This window comes from Colletotrichum karsti, assembly GCF_011947395.1.
Source record: "Colletotrichum karsti strain CkLH20 chromosome Unknown Scaffold3, whole genome shotgun sequence".
Classification (NCBI taxonomy): domain Eukaryota; kingdom Fungi; phylum Ascomycota; class Sordariomycetes; order Glomerellales; family Glomerellaceae; genus Colletotrichum; species Colletotrichum karsti.
Genome location: NW_024065903.1, coordinates 597831 through 612393, shown reverse-complemented (window position 1 = coordinate 612393; position 14563 = coordinate 597831). Strand labels below are relative to the sequence as shown.

Here is a 14563-nt window from a genome sequence, read left to right as displayed (position 1 = left end):
GTATACGATTTATATAAATGTTCATTGGTCGTCCCTATTGTGCTACCGAACTCCGAAGATGCTGAAACCAACAAAACAACCGTCTTGAACATGAAGTTGAGTTCTACTTCTGCGAATCCTGATGCTGATGCCGATGCCGATGCAGACGATGACGGACTGATGGTCGTCTGGACGACCTCTAATCAAACAAAGTGTATCTCGCGTTCCCTGGCGCCTGTCTATTACTCTCTTGATACGACGGCGGCGGCTGAGGTGCCTGTGAGGGTGCCGGAGGAAGAGCAGGGGCAGAAGTTGGGGCTGCCGCCGCCTGTTGAGTCCACTGCGCCGCCTTCGCTACCATCTTGGCGAAGTACTGCTGGATGAAAGACTCCCTGTTTCGAGGTTAGAATAGCTTCACATACAAAAATGGCCCAGTTCACTTACGTGTAGTAACTGTGGTCCGAGTTATGAGGTTGAACCAAGTTGTGCGCAAGTTCGTGAGCTAGCACAACCCACCACCACACAGCCGCCTCTGCCTTTGCTTCCCCCCCTTGGGATCCGTTAAGCTTGTCCGCGTGCAGCTGAAGGAAGAATCGAAGATTGCAGAAAATACTGCCACTGCTGTTGAACGCGATCGTGGAGCCCGATTCGTCGTAGAAGATGTGAAGGACCCGCGGGGATAGTGAATACACACCGCCCACATCGGTGAGTAAGGTGGCGAACGAATTGATAGCCGAGTGATAGGTTTGAATGAAGCGGCCCGCATCAGTTGACAGATTCTTGGAGACAAAGACCTTCATACTGTTTGAAGCCTCCGCTGCAAATACTATGTTCTGTGCTGGAGTGCTGTCGCAGTAGGTGGCCTGTTCCTTGACCTCGTTCACTGTCGGCGGCGAGAAGACGCTGTTCGAGCCATGTGCTCTGGTAGAGTTGATGGCGTTGAGAAGGTTTTGCCCAACCGTAGCCGGGTTGGTCACACGTCCATCTTCCTTGCCCTTGTTCGAGCCGCTGGCGCCGTGAGTGCCACTGGGTTGATCCGCAACTCCATGCTGATGGCTCTCCTCGGGCGAGTCAATGAACTTCTGCAGCTGGTCCTTCGCCTCATCGTCATCATTGCTTTCAAAGCCAAAGCGTCGTGAAAGATTCGAGAAAAGACCCTTGTTCTTACGTCCCGGTTGCGCCGGAGGTGGCAGCTTGTGAGAGTCGTCAGGACTGTCATTCGTGAAAGCTCCGGGCATGACGGGTTCCGGGGTCTTGTTCGCAACCTGTCGAGCAGCCTCAGCGGCTTTTGCTTGCTGACTCCACTCCTGCTCCCTTTCTTGGATGCGCTTTTGCTCTGACTCAAGTGCTTTCCGGCGCTCTTCCTCGGCGATCCTTGCCTCGGCAGCCTTGGCCCGCAAGATGCGATCCACGTTGTATCCACGAGCTCGCAAGCCGAGAAGATCGAGGGTGAGGAAGGGTTCGAAGAACAAGTATGCTTGCTGATTGGGCTTCGTTAGAAGGAGCTGGCAAATGGCCTGTCCTATTTGGTACATGTCGGGCTGTCCATCTGCTGCGACGAACAACACCCAGCTGGAACCACGTTGAGCACTGGCAGCAGACCGCTTCTCAGTGTGAGACTGGCTATGGCCCTTGAGTGAGCGGCGAAGTGCGACTGACCGCACGAGCTCGACCTCCAAGCTCTTCTCTAACCACTTGGCATCGCGTCTGATGTAATCCCGGCGGTAGTTTGCGTATTCATGGAGGAAGATCTTGGAGCGCTCGAGGACGTGCTTCTTCAACTTGGCTGCCCGATCTTGCTTATCCGCATGTGGTCCAATTCTGATCTCTTCTTCGACAAGCGAGCCCAAATTTTGAGCGCCCAGTTGATGATAAAAGTCCTCGAGAACCTCATCTTCGGGTGCAGTGATCAAGTGGTCCTTGAACAACCGATAACTGATGTAATCATCGAGAATGACGATTCGGTTGGCCGCGGCAAGCTGGTATTGCTTGATCGGTGCGTCCGCATCATCGTCGTCGATGTCAATGAGTCTATCCTTGGACGGAGTGGGTGATGGAATTTCCTTTGCTGCCAGGAGGAAGGGAGACGCCTTCATCTTTCGAACCAAGTCCTTGTCTCTCTTCAGGGTTGCCCAATTCTCCGCCAATGACTTCAGCAGGGCCAGGTACTTATCTGGGCTCTGCAAGATGCTGAGGAGACGTGCTGGCTCACTGCAAGCAAGGTGCGCGATCTCTGGCTTGGTGGGTTCGTTCTTGGCACCACACTTGAAAAGAAACGTGTTGGCGTTTGTGCCGAAATCGACAAAATCAAAAATGTCGCCATACGTTGCAGAGGTTCCCAAGTAGCACCGCTTCGGGCTGATGTGGGTGACGTACGAGCCAGACTTATCCTTGCCTTCACGAGCCTGCCGAACAACCGGTACGATCGGCGCGTCTCGCAATTTGACCAGGCTGCCTTCTCCAAGATCTCCAATGCGCAAAGCAAAATACTCAAAGAGAGTGATGGCCATTTGCCGATCCTGGGGAGGTTTGGCCAGCAAACGTGAGACACATTCAACTATAGGCGGGTCTCTGACAACTCCGAACTTGTTGGCATGCACATGGAGATCCCTCTGAAGGATGTCAAAGCCCAAAACAGCGGCACGCTCGTTGGTAAAACAAGCTGATGGGGACACCAAGCGACTTTCGTTCTGAAGAGGCAGAAAGGCTTTGCGGCTGTCGGCAAGATTGAATGACCCGTAGCCGTTGATGTGGTGGTTTGCGATGAAGTAGGCCATGGCAGAGACTCTGAGCTCGGCGTCCTTGGAACACATCATGTCGACTAATTCCGGGACAGAGGGGTAAGGGCGTAAGCCCAGAATGGCCATGAATCGGCCTTCGTTACTGTTGACTCTGTAACTGCCAGGAGGGCCAGGCCACTGTAACAAAGGCAATTGCAGTGCCCTCAGCGTGTCTTTAGGCTCGAATAACTCTGAGACCTTGTAAAGCTGAGTGCTGCCCTTCGTCGGCTCCATACCTCTAGGGCCACATTCAGCCGGGCAGAAGCGTGTCTCCTTGAGCTTTCTCATATCCTCAGCTGGGATGTCGTCTCTCACAGCCGCAAGATATTTGATGAGCTCCATGTGACTCCATTTCTGGGCGCCGCCTTCGGCAGTCGGGCTCAGAAGTCTGGAGAAGATCGTATCCAGATCGAGCGTCTTGCGCACACCGACGGCCGATAGAAACTTGTCCTTCAAACTCTGACAACCTTGGATAACAGGCAGGTCATCGAAGAGCTTAACAGTGGGGAAGAAAGAGTCAGTTGGCTTCCTCATGCCCATCTTCGTCGGCATGACGGCGTGAGCCTGGAGAAGTGTGATAATTGTTGCTTTGGAACTCTGGCTCGTATTGTCCCAATTCTTGGACAACACCGTAAGGATCTGCACTGCAAACTTAGGGGACTTTTTGATGTTCTGATCGTCGGGTTTATTCGAGCTGTTTTCGATGAGGAATCGAAGCCAGGGGACGACTTCGAGGGGATCCCAGCCAAGAGCCTGAAGTTCCACGGAAGAACAGGTGTTGGTGTAAGCCAGAGGGATAGTGGTTGGAGGTATAGGAAGATTCGCTGGAATCTTGTTTGCAACTTGATAGTTTGTGATGGTACCAAGCGCGATGATGTCCCCTTGGTCGCCATCCTCGCTGACCGTTGCAACGGCAACGTCAAGAAGACGGGCTTTGCTGGGGGGATCCAACTCCCCATTGAGGGCTTTCTTGCCAGCCCAACTAATGAAGTTGATCAGCTGCTCCTTGTTCATCGCCTTTGCTTCTAGTTCTGCTCGAACATCGTCCACCGTGATGGGACTGATGAGTCCGAAGTCGATTAACTTGCGCACGAACGAGTTCTCCATGAGTTCCTTGGGCACAACCGGGATTGTGTCAACAAACTTGGCAAGTTCGTCGGAACCAATGCGAACTTTGGTAGAAGACAAAACACCACGAGAAGAGAAAACCTCAACTGAAGCCTTCTTGAAAGCTGTCCAGAACGATTCTTCGAGAATCTGAGCCACGTGACCGCTTGGTGTAGAATCAGTGAACGTAAACGTCTTGAAGATATGCAGTGCTTCAGGCATGAGCTTCGCGACGTCTTCAGCCGACAGTTTCACCCCTGTTCCGGCCGTGTTTCTAACCTTGGAGTCTAGATCGCTCATTTCGTTGATGAAGGCCAATCTCGTCATGATACCGGCGGCTCGGAGCATTTCAATGTTCCAGGTCCTGACCCATCTGGCGTTGAGATCGATCGCCTCACGCTCGACAGTGGGGATGACCGATTGCGCCGAGATATGCATGCCGGCACCAGTTGTCTGTGTTGTAGGAAACCCGATGAAAATACGGCCGCCTGGTTTCTTGCTTGGTAGTACAGATGCGAACACGTCGACGGACTTTGATATGTTGGCAGAGCGAGAGCTTTCTGATGCCATTGTCTCGTCGTAGGAAGATGTCAAAATGGCCAATTTCGTGGTTTTCGGTGGCGGCTTCTTCGTCGCTCGCTCCAGCTCGCTGGCAAAAGACGTCGACACATGGGTCTTAACCGCTGCAGTCGTTACTCGGAGGAAGATGGTTGAGGTAGAGATCTTTGTCACGTCCTCGCTGATCTCTTCCTGGGCTGCGGCCTCCTCCCTTTGCTGTTTGCCTCTGGCGGTGGCTTGCGTCGCAGACGAAGTTAGCCTGGAGAAGAAACTCCGAAGAGACGGCACTTCAGATGAGAGGCCGTATGAATCCTGCGTCTTCGCAGCTGCAGCCTTTGGTTTCCAGCCGGCGGCACTCATGACAGCCGCGTCTATCTGCGTGCTGGTGCGCTCCACCGTGCTGACCTTCATGAGGCCTTCCTTTGTTCGTGTCTCAAGGTCCCTCGGGATGGGCACCTCGAGACTTGGTGATGTCTTCTTGTGAAGAGAGAGAATCTTGTAGTCGTCAATCCAGAATTCCACATGCTGCAGCGCAACAAATGTCAAACTGGTAGCGAGGAACTGGCTGACGGAGAGGAGGTTTGGTAGAGGGGTGGTGGAGTTGCGATAATCGAGGACGAAGCAAGTATCGCCGCTTCTTTGGTCTTCCGGTAGGGTCGACTTCTTGGTGAAGAGGGCGTTGCCTTTCCAGTAGAACGCCATGGCCTCGTTTCCTGAGCTCACGAATGGCTCTTCGCAATCAGCAAAGACACTGTAGAAACCAACACCGAAAGCACCAATTTTGGTTTCGTCTGGGTTTCCCTCTGCGATCCTCTTCAGTCTCCCCCAGTCGGTTTTCGTGAAAGGTTGGCCGTCATTTGCCACGACGAGACGTCGCAGAGTGTGGTTCGCAATAACATGTTTGAGAATCTCGGATCGGTTCGTGGTATTCGGCAGGGGAACTGAGGTCGAGGGTAAGGTCTCCCACTTAACCTTGACTGTCGTTGCTTGGGCATCGGCAGCATTCTGAATGAGCTCTCGCAATGTCGTCCACTCGCCCGAGTACCTGGCAAGAACCTTGTCAATCAAGGCCCTGGTGTCCACGGTGACGGCTTCTTCGTCCTCGCCGCCCTGCAGCGCAGCAGCCTTCAGCCGCGAATAGTCCATGATGGGGTGTATGTCGGTCGCTTCAAGAGAGGAGTGCGATCATGTTCGAGGAAGTCGCCTGTTTACAGGGAGTAAGAACGTAACTCGGTCGCAGACTTCTGGGTTTCGTTGTTGGGCCTCGGGGAAACCGAGGTGAAGGTTCGATCGCAAGCTGAAGTGGAGGTGGGAGATGGCTGTCGAGGTCGGTGGCTACCTGTTGAGATCGGCCGGGATAGACGGAGGTAAACAGGTGACCGCGCGATTCGCTGATGCACGCTGATGCAGGTAGAACGAAGAAATTCAAGAGGGAATTGCGCAGAAAAGGATAAGAAAATGCCGGAGGCAAAGTACCTAGGTAATTCTAATGATGTGGCTTCCCGGTGGATTGTGTCAACGTCAACATTGTTGCCTCCGAAGACACTGTCACTGCTGAGTTGCGTAAGGGCACCTAGCACCTACCTAAACAGAGAACGGGTGGGTCTCTCACTGCCGCTAAAACGCGTCAGACCCGGAAGGTTTGAGGCTCAAAGCTGCCGTCGTACTTCCCATTCCGATGCCTGTACCCAGCTGGGCGGCCAATCGAATGGATTACCGATAGAGGACAGGGCAGGCCGGGCACTTCCTTCCATCCGCATACTCGCCCGATGAAGATGAACTGCTCTTGTACTTCAGAAAGACAGCTTCGTCAAGTTTCTGTACCTGATTGATACATTTTACCTAGTCATCAACAGGATTCTTAATCACCTAAGCGGACGTTCCATCGTTTTAGCCCTGAGCGTACGAGCTCGCCGCTTCGGTAGCTGTGATTTTCGACGGCGAACATCGAGTATGACTCTAGATCACTTGACTTCATTGCGCTTTCCTGACTACCTCAATACTCTCCTACGTAAGCAAATGTCTTCTTACCGATCTCTCCGCTTTGCAGTTCTCTCGAAATTAACAGCTGCTGCATCGAATGCAATCCAACCGATGTTTGGCAACGCTCTCGTCCCGCAGCTCACCAAACAGGGTTACGCGACCTCATCTCCTGGCGCTCCGCATCCTCTTGCTCCATGAAGTTCTCTACTGCCTTCTTGGCATGTCTGGTGTTACCAAACTTGATGACGGCCTCGTTGCTGACCTGGTACTGGATCGTCTTGTCCTGATTGATCCCAGTAACGTCTGCCATTCCTCCCGTGAGCTGGTCGAGAAAGACTCGGTAGTTCTCGGAGTATCGGATTTGGCATCTGTTGGTCTCTGACTCGGAGTGTGCTGTGAGGGAGGACGCGTCCTTAAACCAGTTGAGGCATCCAGGACACTGAAGCTTGGCATTGTAGTGCGAGATCGATGACTTCATATGATGGAGCAACGCGTTAGCCGAGCCAAAGTTCTTGCTATATCTAGTCAGTTACTGGGTAATTGGTCTGGGATTGGATTCCTTACGCGCAGGATTTGTTAGGGCACTTGAACTTGCGAGTGAACTTGTTGTAGTAGTTCATGACGTTGAAGTTGTTGTGGTAAGGACTGTGTATGTCCGTAACCTCCTGAGAAGCGGAAGGAGCTGTGGCATTGGGGGAGCTTGGGGCGGTCGTGATGTTCGAGCTGGTCGGTCCGATCGGGGAAGACAAGTTGGCTCCAGAGAAGGCGTTCGTCAGAGACGATACATCGGTTGAAGAAGCAATGCTCTGGTTGGCCCCTGACTTGGGAGCTCCCTCGATTTCTTTGAGCCCGGGGAAATCCTCTGGCTTGAAGAACGAGGGGTGCGCCATGTAGCTTTTGGTCTGGTGGCTAAGGGCTGACTGCACACTGGGGTGAAGGTTGGGAAAGTAGTCTCCGAACTGGGAACCACTTCGCTTCTCCAACTCATGAGCGAAACTGAGCTTTTGAGCTCTGTTGCTGTCGACTTGCATGCGCCTGATCTCTGGGCACTCTTCGTGCTCGAAGTGCTTCATGTAGCCGGATAAACGAACGAATCGAGTCTGGCAACCTGGGCAGACAAGGTCCTGGTCATGAGGGTGCATCTTTCGGATCAAATTAGTCTTCGTGATTCAAAAAGGTCCAAAGACGAGGGTGAGACCCTCTTCTCTGACGAGGGCTTTTGGTTGTGAAACAGTTGTCACTTACCTCGAGCATATGCTTCTTTTGGGCCTCCATGGTCTGGAATTCCATAGCACAGACAGTGCAGTGGGGATGGGTACCCTTGACCTTCATAGCCCAAAGCTTGTGCATGACCAACGCCTGCTCATCATCGAAGGGCTCTCCGCAGGTGCGGCAGAGGATCCTCTTGTGAGGCGGGACGACGGATTTGGGCTTCTTCGAACCCGGGGTGCCGATTTGCGAGGCAGATCGGGCTGAGGTGCCGCTGACTGACATGATGGAAGGACGCTGTCGCCAAATTATCGATGGCAAGATGTGCAAGGTTGGTAGATATAATATGAAAGCTGAGGAGTGTCGTTGGCCACCGTAAAGTGCCGTCGGGTTGAATTGAAAGGTGGAAAAGATATTCAAGGGAAGCCCGATGGGGAAGAAGAATTTATTGATGGGCGAAGGGCGCAAGGGCAAGAGCAGGAGGTCGAAAATCAAGGAAGGAGGCAGTCAGTGCCTAAGGAAGAGACCTGATATTAAAATAAAGGAAAGTGCAGATTGATATCCACGACAGCAGGAAGGAGCAAAGATAATGGCAGAATTCAGCTCTTGCTCCTCGTTTGCGTTCATCTGAAAGACCACAAAAGAAAATCAAAGCAGGCAGAAAATGTCCCAGAAAGCAGAAACAAAAGGTGAGGTGAGTCCCTCAATCAAGCTCAACACACATTTGAAGAGACCACGGTGTTCTTCCAGAGCAATAGGGAAAATGTTAAGATAGCAAACGCTTCTTTTGACATATTTTGCTATGGCTTATTGTATTTTGGCTGTCTCATAGAGGGAAAGGTATTAGTGTTTGATCGTGTGAGATAGCCAAAGATGGTTGGCAATGTCTCGATGGCGCGAGATCACGAAGTTCACTTGGTAAGTCCAAGAGCGCCAGTTTCCCAGGAAACATGGAATAGTAGTTACATGAGATTATGAAGCTTCATTCATTCTGAAGTTTGGTTTTAGTTTTCCTTCTTTGACTTTACTTCCAGCAAAACTACAGGCACAACCGTAGGGTAGCCCACGCAGAAATATGCTCCTTGTATAAATCCAAGCAAGAACGAATACCAACCTGACTATACGTCTAAGGGGTGGTTTTCGTGTAAGTACGGTCAGCAGGAGATGGAATTGGCTGCTTAAGCGACCCAACCACTTTCGACCCCAATGTGAGGTGAGGTCATCCGTACCAACTGCATGTCAGATCTCGGACTGTATATGACGATGTTGACTACCATCCTGATCGAATCCTTCCTGTATCAAGATCTGTTCTTACTTAAAGATTTCCTCGACTGTGTTGTAATCAGAACGCTCATGGATCTTCTGGACCAACAACGGGGGAGCAGAGCAACTTCTTTCAGGGCGTACCGAATCTCGAGCTAGAACCTCGATATTCATGTGGCAATCCATTGCATGGAGGCTGAGAATCAGCTTTTCACCATACAGTCATGTGTCGTCTCGCTGAACATGTCTCGGTGTTAAAATCATGCAAGCCCTGTGTCTTACTCCCAAAAATACCAGAATCCCAACCGCGTGGCTTCCAGTATGGGCATACTCATGAATGCTAGACTTGTCTCGGTTCATATCGACATGCCATTCCAACAGCCCTATCAGAACCCAACGTCGTTTCCCGGCCTTTAGGCACCCTTCTTCCTTGATTATGCAAGTCCCGGCCTCCTGACATCAGTCACCCGCGCAACGTCGACCGCAACGCTGTCTCAGACAGTCTGACGTTTCCCGGGCGTGACGCCGACTGCATGAAGAAAGATGCACATGGATTTCAAGCCCCGCCACAACAATTCATCAGCTTTTGAGCTCGCCATCGAGCCTGAAAAAGATCGATCTGATACGTCGTTTACAGCGGCAAAGTCGTCGTAGTCCCGATGCATTTCTCATTTCCTAGAAGACGAACGGCAAAGGGGAACATACCCGACGCTAAGCATCCGACATCCGACTCCCCTTCAAGCCTCAATACGTATCAAAGACCTCACCAGCCTCCCACAGCCTGCCGATTCACAGACGATTTCACGGGGCAGAGAGTCGAAGACTCGATGTAGCAAGGTCTTGTGCCACCCGTCGTAGCCAACGTTACACAAATAAACAAGATCCGGCCCTCCTCGATCTCCATCTCTCCTCCACGTCCACTTGGAAAGATAAATTCTCTTTGACATCCAAACTCCGACTACGCGCCGACAAGTTCACCAAGAAAAGAAAGGAACAAAGAACTCGACTCCGCCGGCCCTGCACTAGGGCCTTCAATGGCTTACATTTGACGACCTTCAAACCCAATCGGGCTCAATCGCTCTCTCGTCTCTGAGGAAGAGCCCGACGGCTAAGCCCGAATCTACCAAGATCTCGACAGCCGTTGTTGGCGCCGGTGTTACCGCATCGTCGGGTCCCGCCATCGCCATCCAGAACGATCCGCAACCTTTCAGTGCTCGCCGACGACTGTCCTGTCGTGCACCCGGCCAAAGTACTAAATATTCACCTTCCCACAACTAACGCCCGCCGGCCGCACATCCATTTCTGAAAAGTCCAATTAAATAGGAGAAGACTGGGAGGCGTTGCCCATCAACCGCCTCTGTTGACTCGCCCCTATTCCTACCAGGACTTACACAAATATCACTTGGAACTTATTCTTCCAAACACTATAATTACCCCTATTAATACTCTGTAAAAACCACCCACAATGTCAAAAACACTCACCCACAAATTCAAGAGCGAGGCAACGGCCTACCCAAAGACCGAGATGCCTCTCCCACTCATCCCCTTCGTCTTCATCGCCCACTTCGCGCATACCGTTACCACCGTCCTAACAACGGAGGCACGGCGCAAGTCGACCACGATAGCAACGCACATCGACTCCCTACGTCTGCAGGTCCGCGGCCCGGAGCACTCCTTCGCCCCCTTCTCACGGCTCCCGGCCGAACTCCGCCTCAAGATCTGGAACCACGCGCTGCCGCCGCGCACCCTCACCGCCACCCATGCCCCCAACCCGGCTCTGCTCTCCGCAAACCGCGAGGCCAGGTACGAGGCGCTGAGGAGGTACTCCCTGGTCAGGTTGAACACCTGGGGGGACCGGAGGATCTACGTCGACTTCGAGCACGACAGCATCGCCATTGTCGAGGGCAAGGGCGGCGGCGGCTTTCCCGTCCGCGGCGCGAGACATGTTGTTGTCGTATGTGAGGAGCCGTTCCAGAGCCCTGCTTCGTGGTTGAAGTGTCGGTATCGGTCTGGGTTGGACTCTGTCACGCTGGTGCTTGGTGGTGCCAAGTGGTCGAATTTGGTACCGTTTCCTGAGATCCGGCTTCTTGGCACACCGAAGAACACGCAGAAAAGACTTGGGCTGTCCAAGGACGAAGCAGAGAGGATAGAGGAGGAGCTCAGGGATCTGGCCCTGGGATGGGGACACACTGAAGTTCGTGTAGGAGAGTTTGTATAAATGACGATGGCGAGGACACTCGGGCAGGGAGGCGTTACTGTTTTACTCAAAGCGACCAGAATACCCATTTCCCTATGTCATCTTGTTCATCTTATTTATACCATACCGATGATCATACACACAATACTATTCTACATTAATCAATTTCATAGCCTGCTGCGCTCACCGCTCAAGTAACCCCCACCAAGTTTCAACATCTCGACCGCCTCCTGCACCATCTCTTCCACGATCTCGCCCGCGGGTTGAATCTTCTTGATAGCACCAGCAACCTGCCCCATCAAGTGCGGCAATTCAACATCGTTGCCCTCGTTGAAGTCGAATTCAATCGGCACGATGCCCTGATCGCAAAGCTGCTTGATCCGGTCCGGCTGCGAATGCCACTTGCGAATATACTCGTTCGTCTTCATCCGCAGCGGCCTGCCGGAAATCACGAGCGTGCGTTCCGTCCCGTCGAACCCGCACTTGACGACCTCTTCCTTGTGCTCCTCGCTGCACCCGGCCTCAACGGAGGCCACGAAGCGGGTGCCAACCCACACGCCCACCGCACCCTGCATCAGCGAACTCGCCAAGGAGCGACCGTTGTAGATGCCCCCCGCCGCGACCACGAGCGCCGGGCTGCCGTTGAGCATCTTGGGCCTGTACTTCCTCGCGACGTCCACGACGGCGGGGATGAGGACGGAGTTGGCCACGTCGCCCGTGTGGCCGCCTCCCTCGCCGCCCTGCGCGCAGATGATGTCGACCCCGAGATCCAGCGCCTTGACGGCGTGCTTCGGGTGTCCGACCATGTTCATGACGTAGATGCCGGCGTTGTGCAGCTTGTCGATGACGTGCTTGGGCGGCACGCCGACGGCGCTCACGAAGAGGCGGGCGCCGGAGTCGATGGTGATGTCGATGAGCTCGTCGAGCTTGCCGCCGGTGTAGTCGTGGTTCGTCTTGCGGGCGTTGCCGCCGACCTGCGGGAGGGCGAGGTCGACGCCGAAGGGGAGGTCCGGGGACTTGAAGTTCTCCTTCATCTCCGCGATGATCTCGCGGAGCTGGTCCGGGGTGTACTGGAAGCCGCCGATGACGCCGAGGCCGCCGGCGTTGGAGACGGCGGCGGCGAGGGGACCCCCGGACGTGCGCGCCATGCCGGCGAGCAGAATGGGGTGTTTGATCCCCAGGAGGGTCGTTATGGGTGTGGTAATTGGGCCGGTTGGTGCCATTCTGTGTCGATTTCTCCAGAGGATGTAAGCTGCTAGTGGCACTGCTATGAACACGCGAGGGAAGCAAGTATTTAGACAACAGCAACAACTGAGCGGTCTAAGTATGAATTAAAGCATGCAGAGAGCAGATGCAAGTCAACAAACTTCTGAAAAACCCTAGCTGCATGACAACTCGATATGGCTGGAGGCGAGCTACCTAGGTAATCCGGGGAAATCATACCGAGAGGCGGTTGTGGGGGTTGGGAGCTCCATTGCGGGGAAACACACCGAGGCAATTGCCTTCTTGGGACAGCAGCTCGTCCAACCTGGCTTCGGCCCCGAGCGGCCTGAAACCTCACGCCACAGGCGCATGTGAGCTGGACGTCTCCAGCTTCTAGAATGGAAATCAGTGATGCTGTACTGTGGCTGCGTGTGGCGTGGCTTGACTGATCACATTGATTATTCTATTTTCCAAGGAAACAATGCGAAGCCCGTGCAACGAGGGTGTCAAACATACTCCCATGATCATGCTGCTCTATTGAATTGCTCATATCCCATCCCAGGACGTTGGTATCGTAAATGACATGATTATCGTCGGCAGCACCGACTATTAATACACCAGCGGAATCAACGCTTGGGGTCGAACTGTATCTGTGTCGTCCATGAATGTGGCCCCATGCGTTTCCGTCTGTGAGCTATCTGAAGCTCGGTAACCGTGCGGGAACGAATTCCTCGGTCTGTATAAACTGTCCCTCTTGCGCCGTCGACCGGATCACCGGCGCTTCGCATCTGTTTGTTGTTTCCGCCGTTGAATCGGGTGGCGGCGTCTCCTGACTCGGAGGCTCTGACGCATGTTCCGCCTCGACAAATTCCGCGTCCGAGATCTCGTCGACGGAGTAGACTTCGGACCCGGAGTCGTGCAGGCCGCGTTCCGATGCAAGCTGTGATGCAGCCCGCCGCTTGCGTTCCACGTCCTCGTCCTCTTCCCGCTGGATCCGCTCTTCCTCCAGCTGCAGCTCCTCCATCGAGGGTGCATATGGTGTGTCAGGGGTGTTAGGTATGCTTATCGAGCTTCTCCGAGGGCCCGGGCCGTATAACGAATGACTGGAATCTATAGTGGCCCTCGATACCGTGCGGGACATCGCCCGGCCGTCCGCTCGGCGTTTTCCCTTGCTGGCTTTTGTCCTGCTGCTGCTCCGGTCATCTCGGACTTTATCCAAGACCATGAACTCGTCGTCCAGCGGCACAGCGTCCTCGTCGCCCTCGCCATCGCTAGGGAACAAGTCGCCCCGAGATCGATACGAGTCGGACGTATTCCCCGATCCTGTCGTCCCGCTTCGACTCCTAGTTTTGGCGAAGCGACTTTGATAGATGTCGTCGTCCGAGTCGTTTCCGAGAAGAGGCTCGGCCTCACCCATGCCCATCTCATCATGCTGTCGGGGGTGGTCCTGTAGGTCAGCCGCGCTGGGCTTGTAACGAAGCGTCTTCCCCAACTTCCATGGCAGCTTGCCCAGGAAGCCTATGGGTTGTGTGCTAGGTATGATGGTCGGATCGGATTCCGACACTTTAGTTCCTCGGCCTCGAGTACCATAGCTCATCCCCCGCTTTCTCTTGGGTTGTTCCTGAACCTCGCCGCCCGCATGCTTTCGTTGGGTGCCGGTGCCCGCGAGTAGACGGTCCCAGTCATCGTTGCCCCAGCCACCCAGAAATCCGCCGTCCTGATCCTCGGCGTACCAGTCATCGTAAAAGTCGAAGCTGTATTCCGCCCGGCCTCCAGCGCGCTCGCGCTCTCGTCTCCGTCTCGCGCGCTCCTCTCGATCGCCTAGGCAGGGATTGGCGCATTCTTCGATCGAGCTGACAAGAGAGGCAAGGCAGGGATTGATGTAGTGGTGCTGAAAACTCCAAATGCCGGCGGCAGCATTTTCCGTCACCTCTCCGGCGTTGTGCGAGATCTGGTTCCAGCGTTGGCGGAGTCGCGGATCCTCAAGAAAGTGCGTGGCCATGGTGGTGATGGCTGCAGAGCGTAGGGAGATGACGTCGCGGGCATAAGAAGGGAGTCGGGCTTGCGATCGGTTGGCCTCGACTAGCTCAGTGCCCTCTCCTGTTTTATCGTCGAGGCCGTCGTAGAAGAGGAGATCGGGAGATGGGAGGCGAATTACCGAAGTCGAGCGAAGACCTCAAAGGCGGGACCAAGAGTTGAAGGGAGCCACGGAACGAGGATAGGGCGAGTAATGTTGGTTTCAAGTGTTCCGAAAACAAAACGCAGCGAACTTCAGCTGTCAGAA

The 14563-nt window shown here is 53.9% G+C and overlaps 5 protein-coding genes across 5 annotated transcripts; 1 reads left to right on the top strand and 4 right to left on the bottom strand.

The window, feature by feature from the left end:
* Window positions 1-178: 178 nt before the first annotated feature.
* CkaCkLH20_01267 (hatpase c domain-containing protein) lies at window positions 179-5570 on the bottom strand (the record flags this gene model as incomplete). Its single annotated transcript, XM_038883986.1, has 2 exons — window positions 179-371; window positions 424-5570. 2 exons carry the CDS (start codon window positions 5568-5570, stop codon window positions 179-181), a joined length of 5340 nt encoding a protein of 1779 aa, XP_038750578.1.
* Window positions 5571-6546: 976 nt separating this feature from the next.
* On the bottom strand, window positions 6547-7901 carry CkaCkLH20_01266 (C2H2 finger domain-containing protein; the record flags this gene model as incomplete). The annotated part of the gene is made up of 3 exons (XM_038883985.1): window positions 6547-6922; window positions 6972-7549; window positions 7653-7901. The coding sequence occupies 3 exons, from the start codon at window positions 7899-7901 to the stop codon at window positions 6547-6549; spliced, it is 1203 nt and encodes a 400-aa protein (XP_038750577.1).
* A 2443-nt stretch (window positions 7902-10344) lies between these two features.
* On the top strand, window positions 10345-11097 carry CkaCkLH20_01265 (uncharacterized protein; the record flags this gene model as incomplete). Its single annotated transcript, XM_038883984.1, has 1 exon — window positions 10345-11097. The coding sequence occupies one exon, from the start codon at window positions 10345-10347 to the stop codon at window positions 11095-11097; it is 753 nt and encodes a 250-aa protein (XP_038750576.1).
* Window positions 11098-11243: 146 nt separating this feature from the next.
* On the bottom strand, window positions 11244-12299 carry CkaCkLH20_01264 (2-nitropropane dioxygenase; the record flags this gene model as incomplete). The annotated part of the gene is made up of 1 exon (XM_038883983.1): window positions 11244-12299. The coding sequence occupies one exon, from the start codon at window positions 12297-12299 to the stop codon at window positions 11244-11246; it is 1056 nt and encodes a 351-aa protein (XP_038750575.1).
* A 674-nt stretch (window positions 12300-12973) lies between these two features.
* CkaCkLH20_01263 (uncharacterized protein) lies at window positions 12974-14281 on the bottom strand (the record flags this gene model as incomplete). The annotated part of the gene is made up of 1 exon (XM_038883982.1): window positions 12974-14281. One exon carries the CDS (start codon window positions 14279-14281, stop codon window positions 12974-12976), a length of 1308 nt encoding a protein of 435 aa, XP_038750574.1.
* Between the last annotated feature and the right edge of the window lie 282 nt (window positions 14282-14563).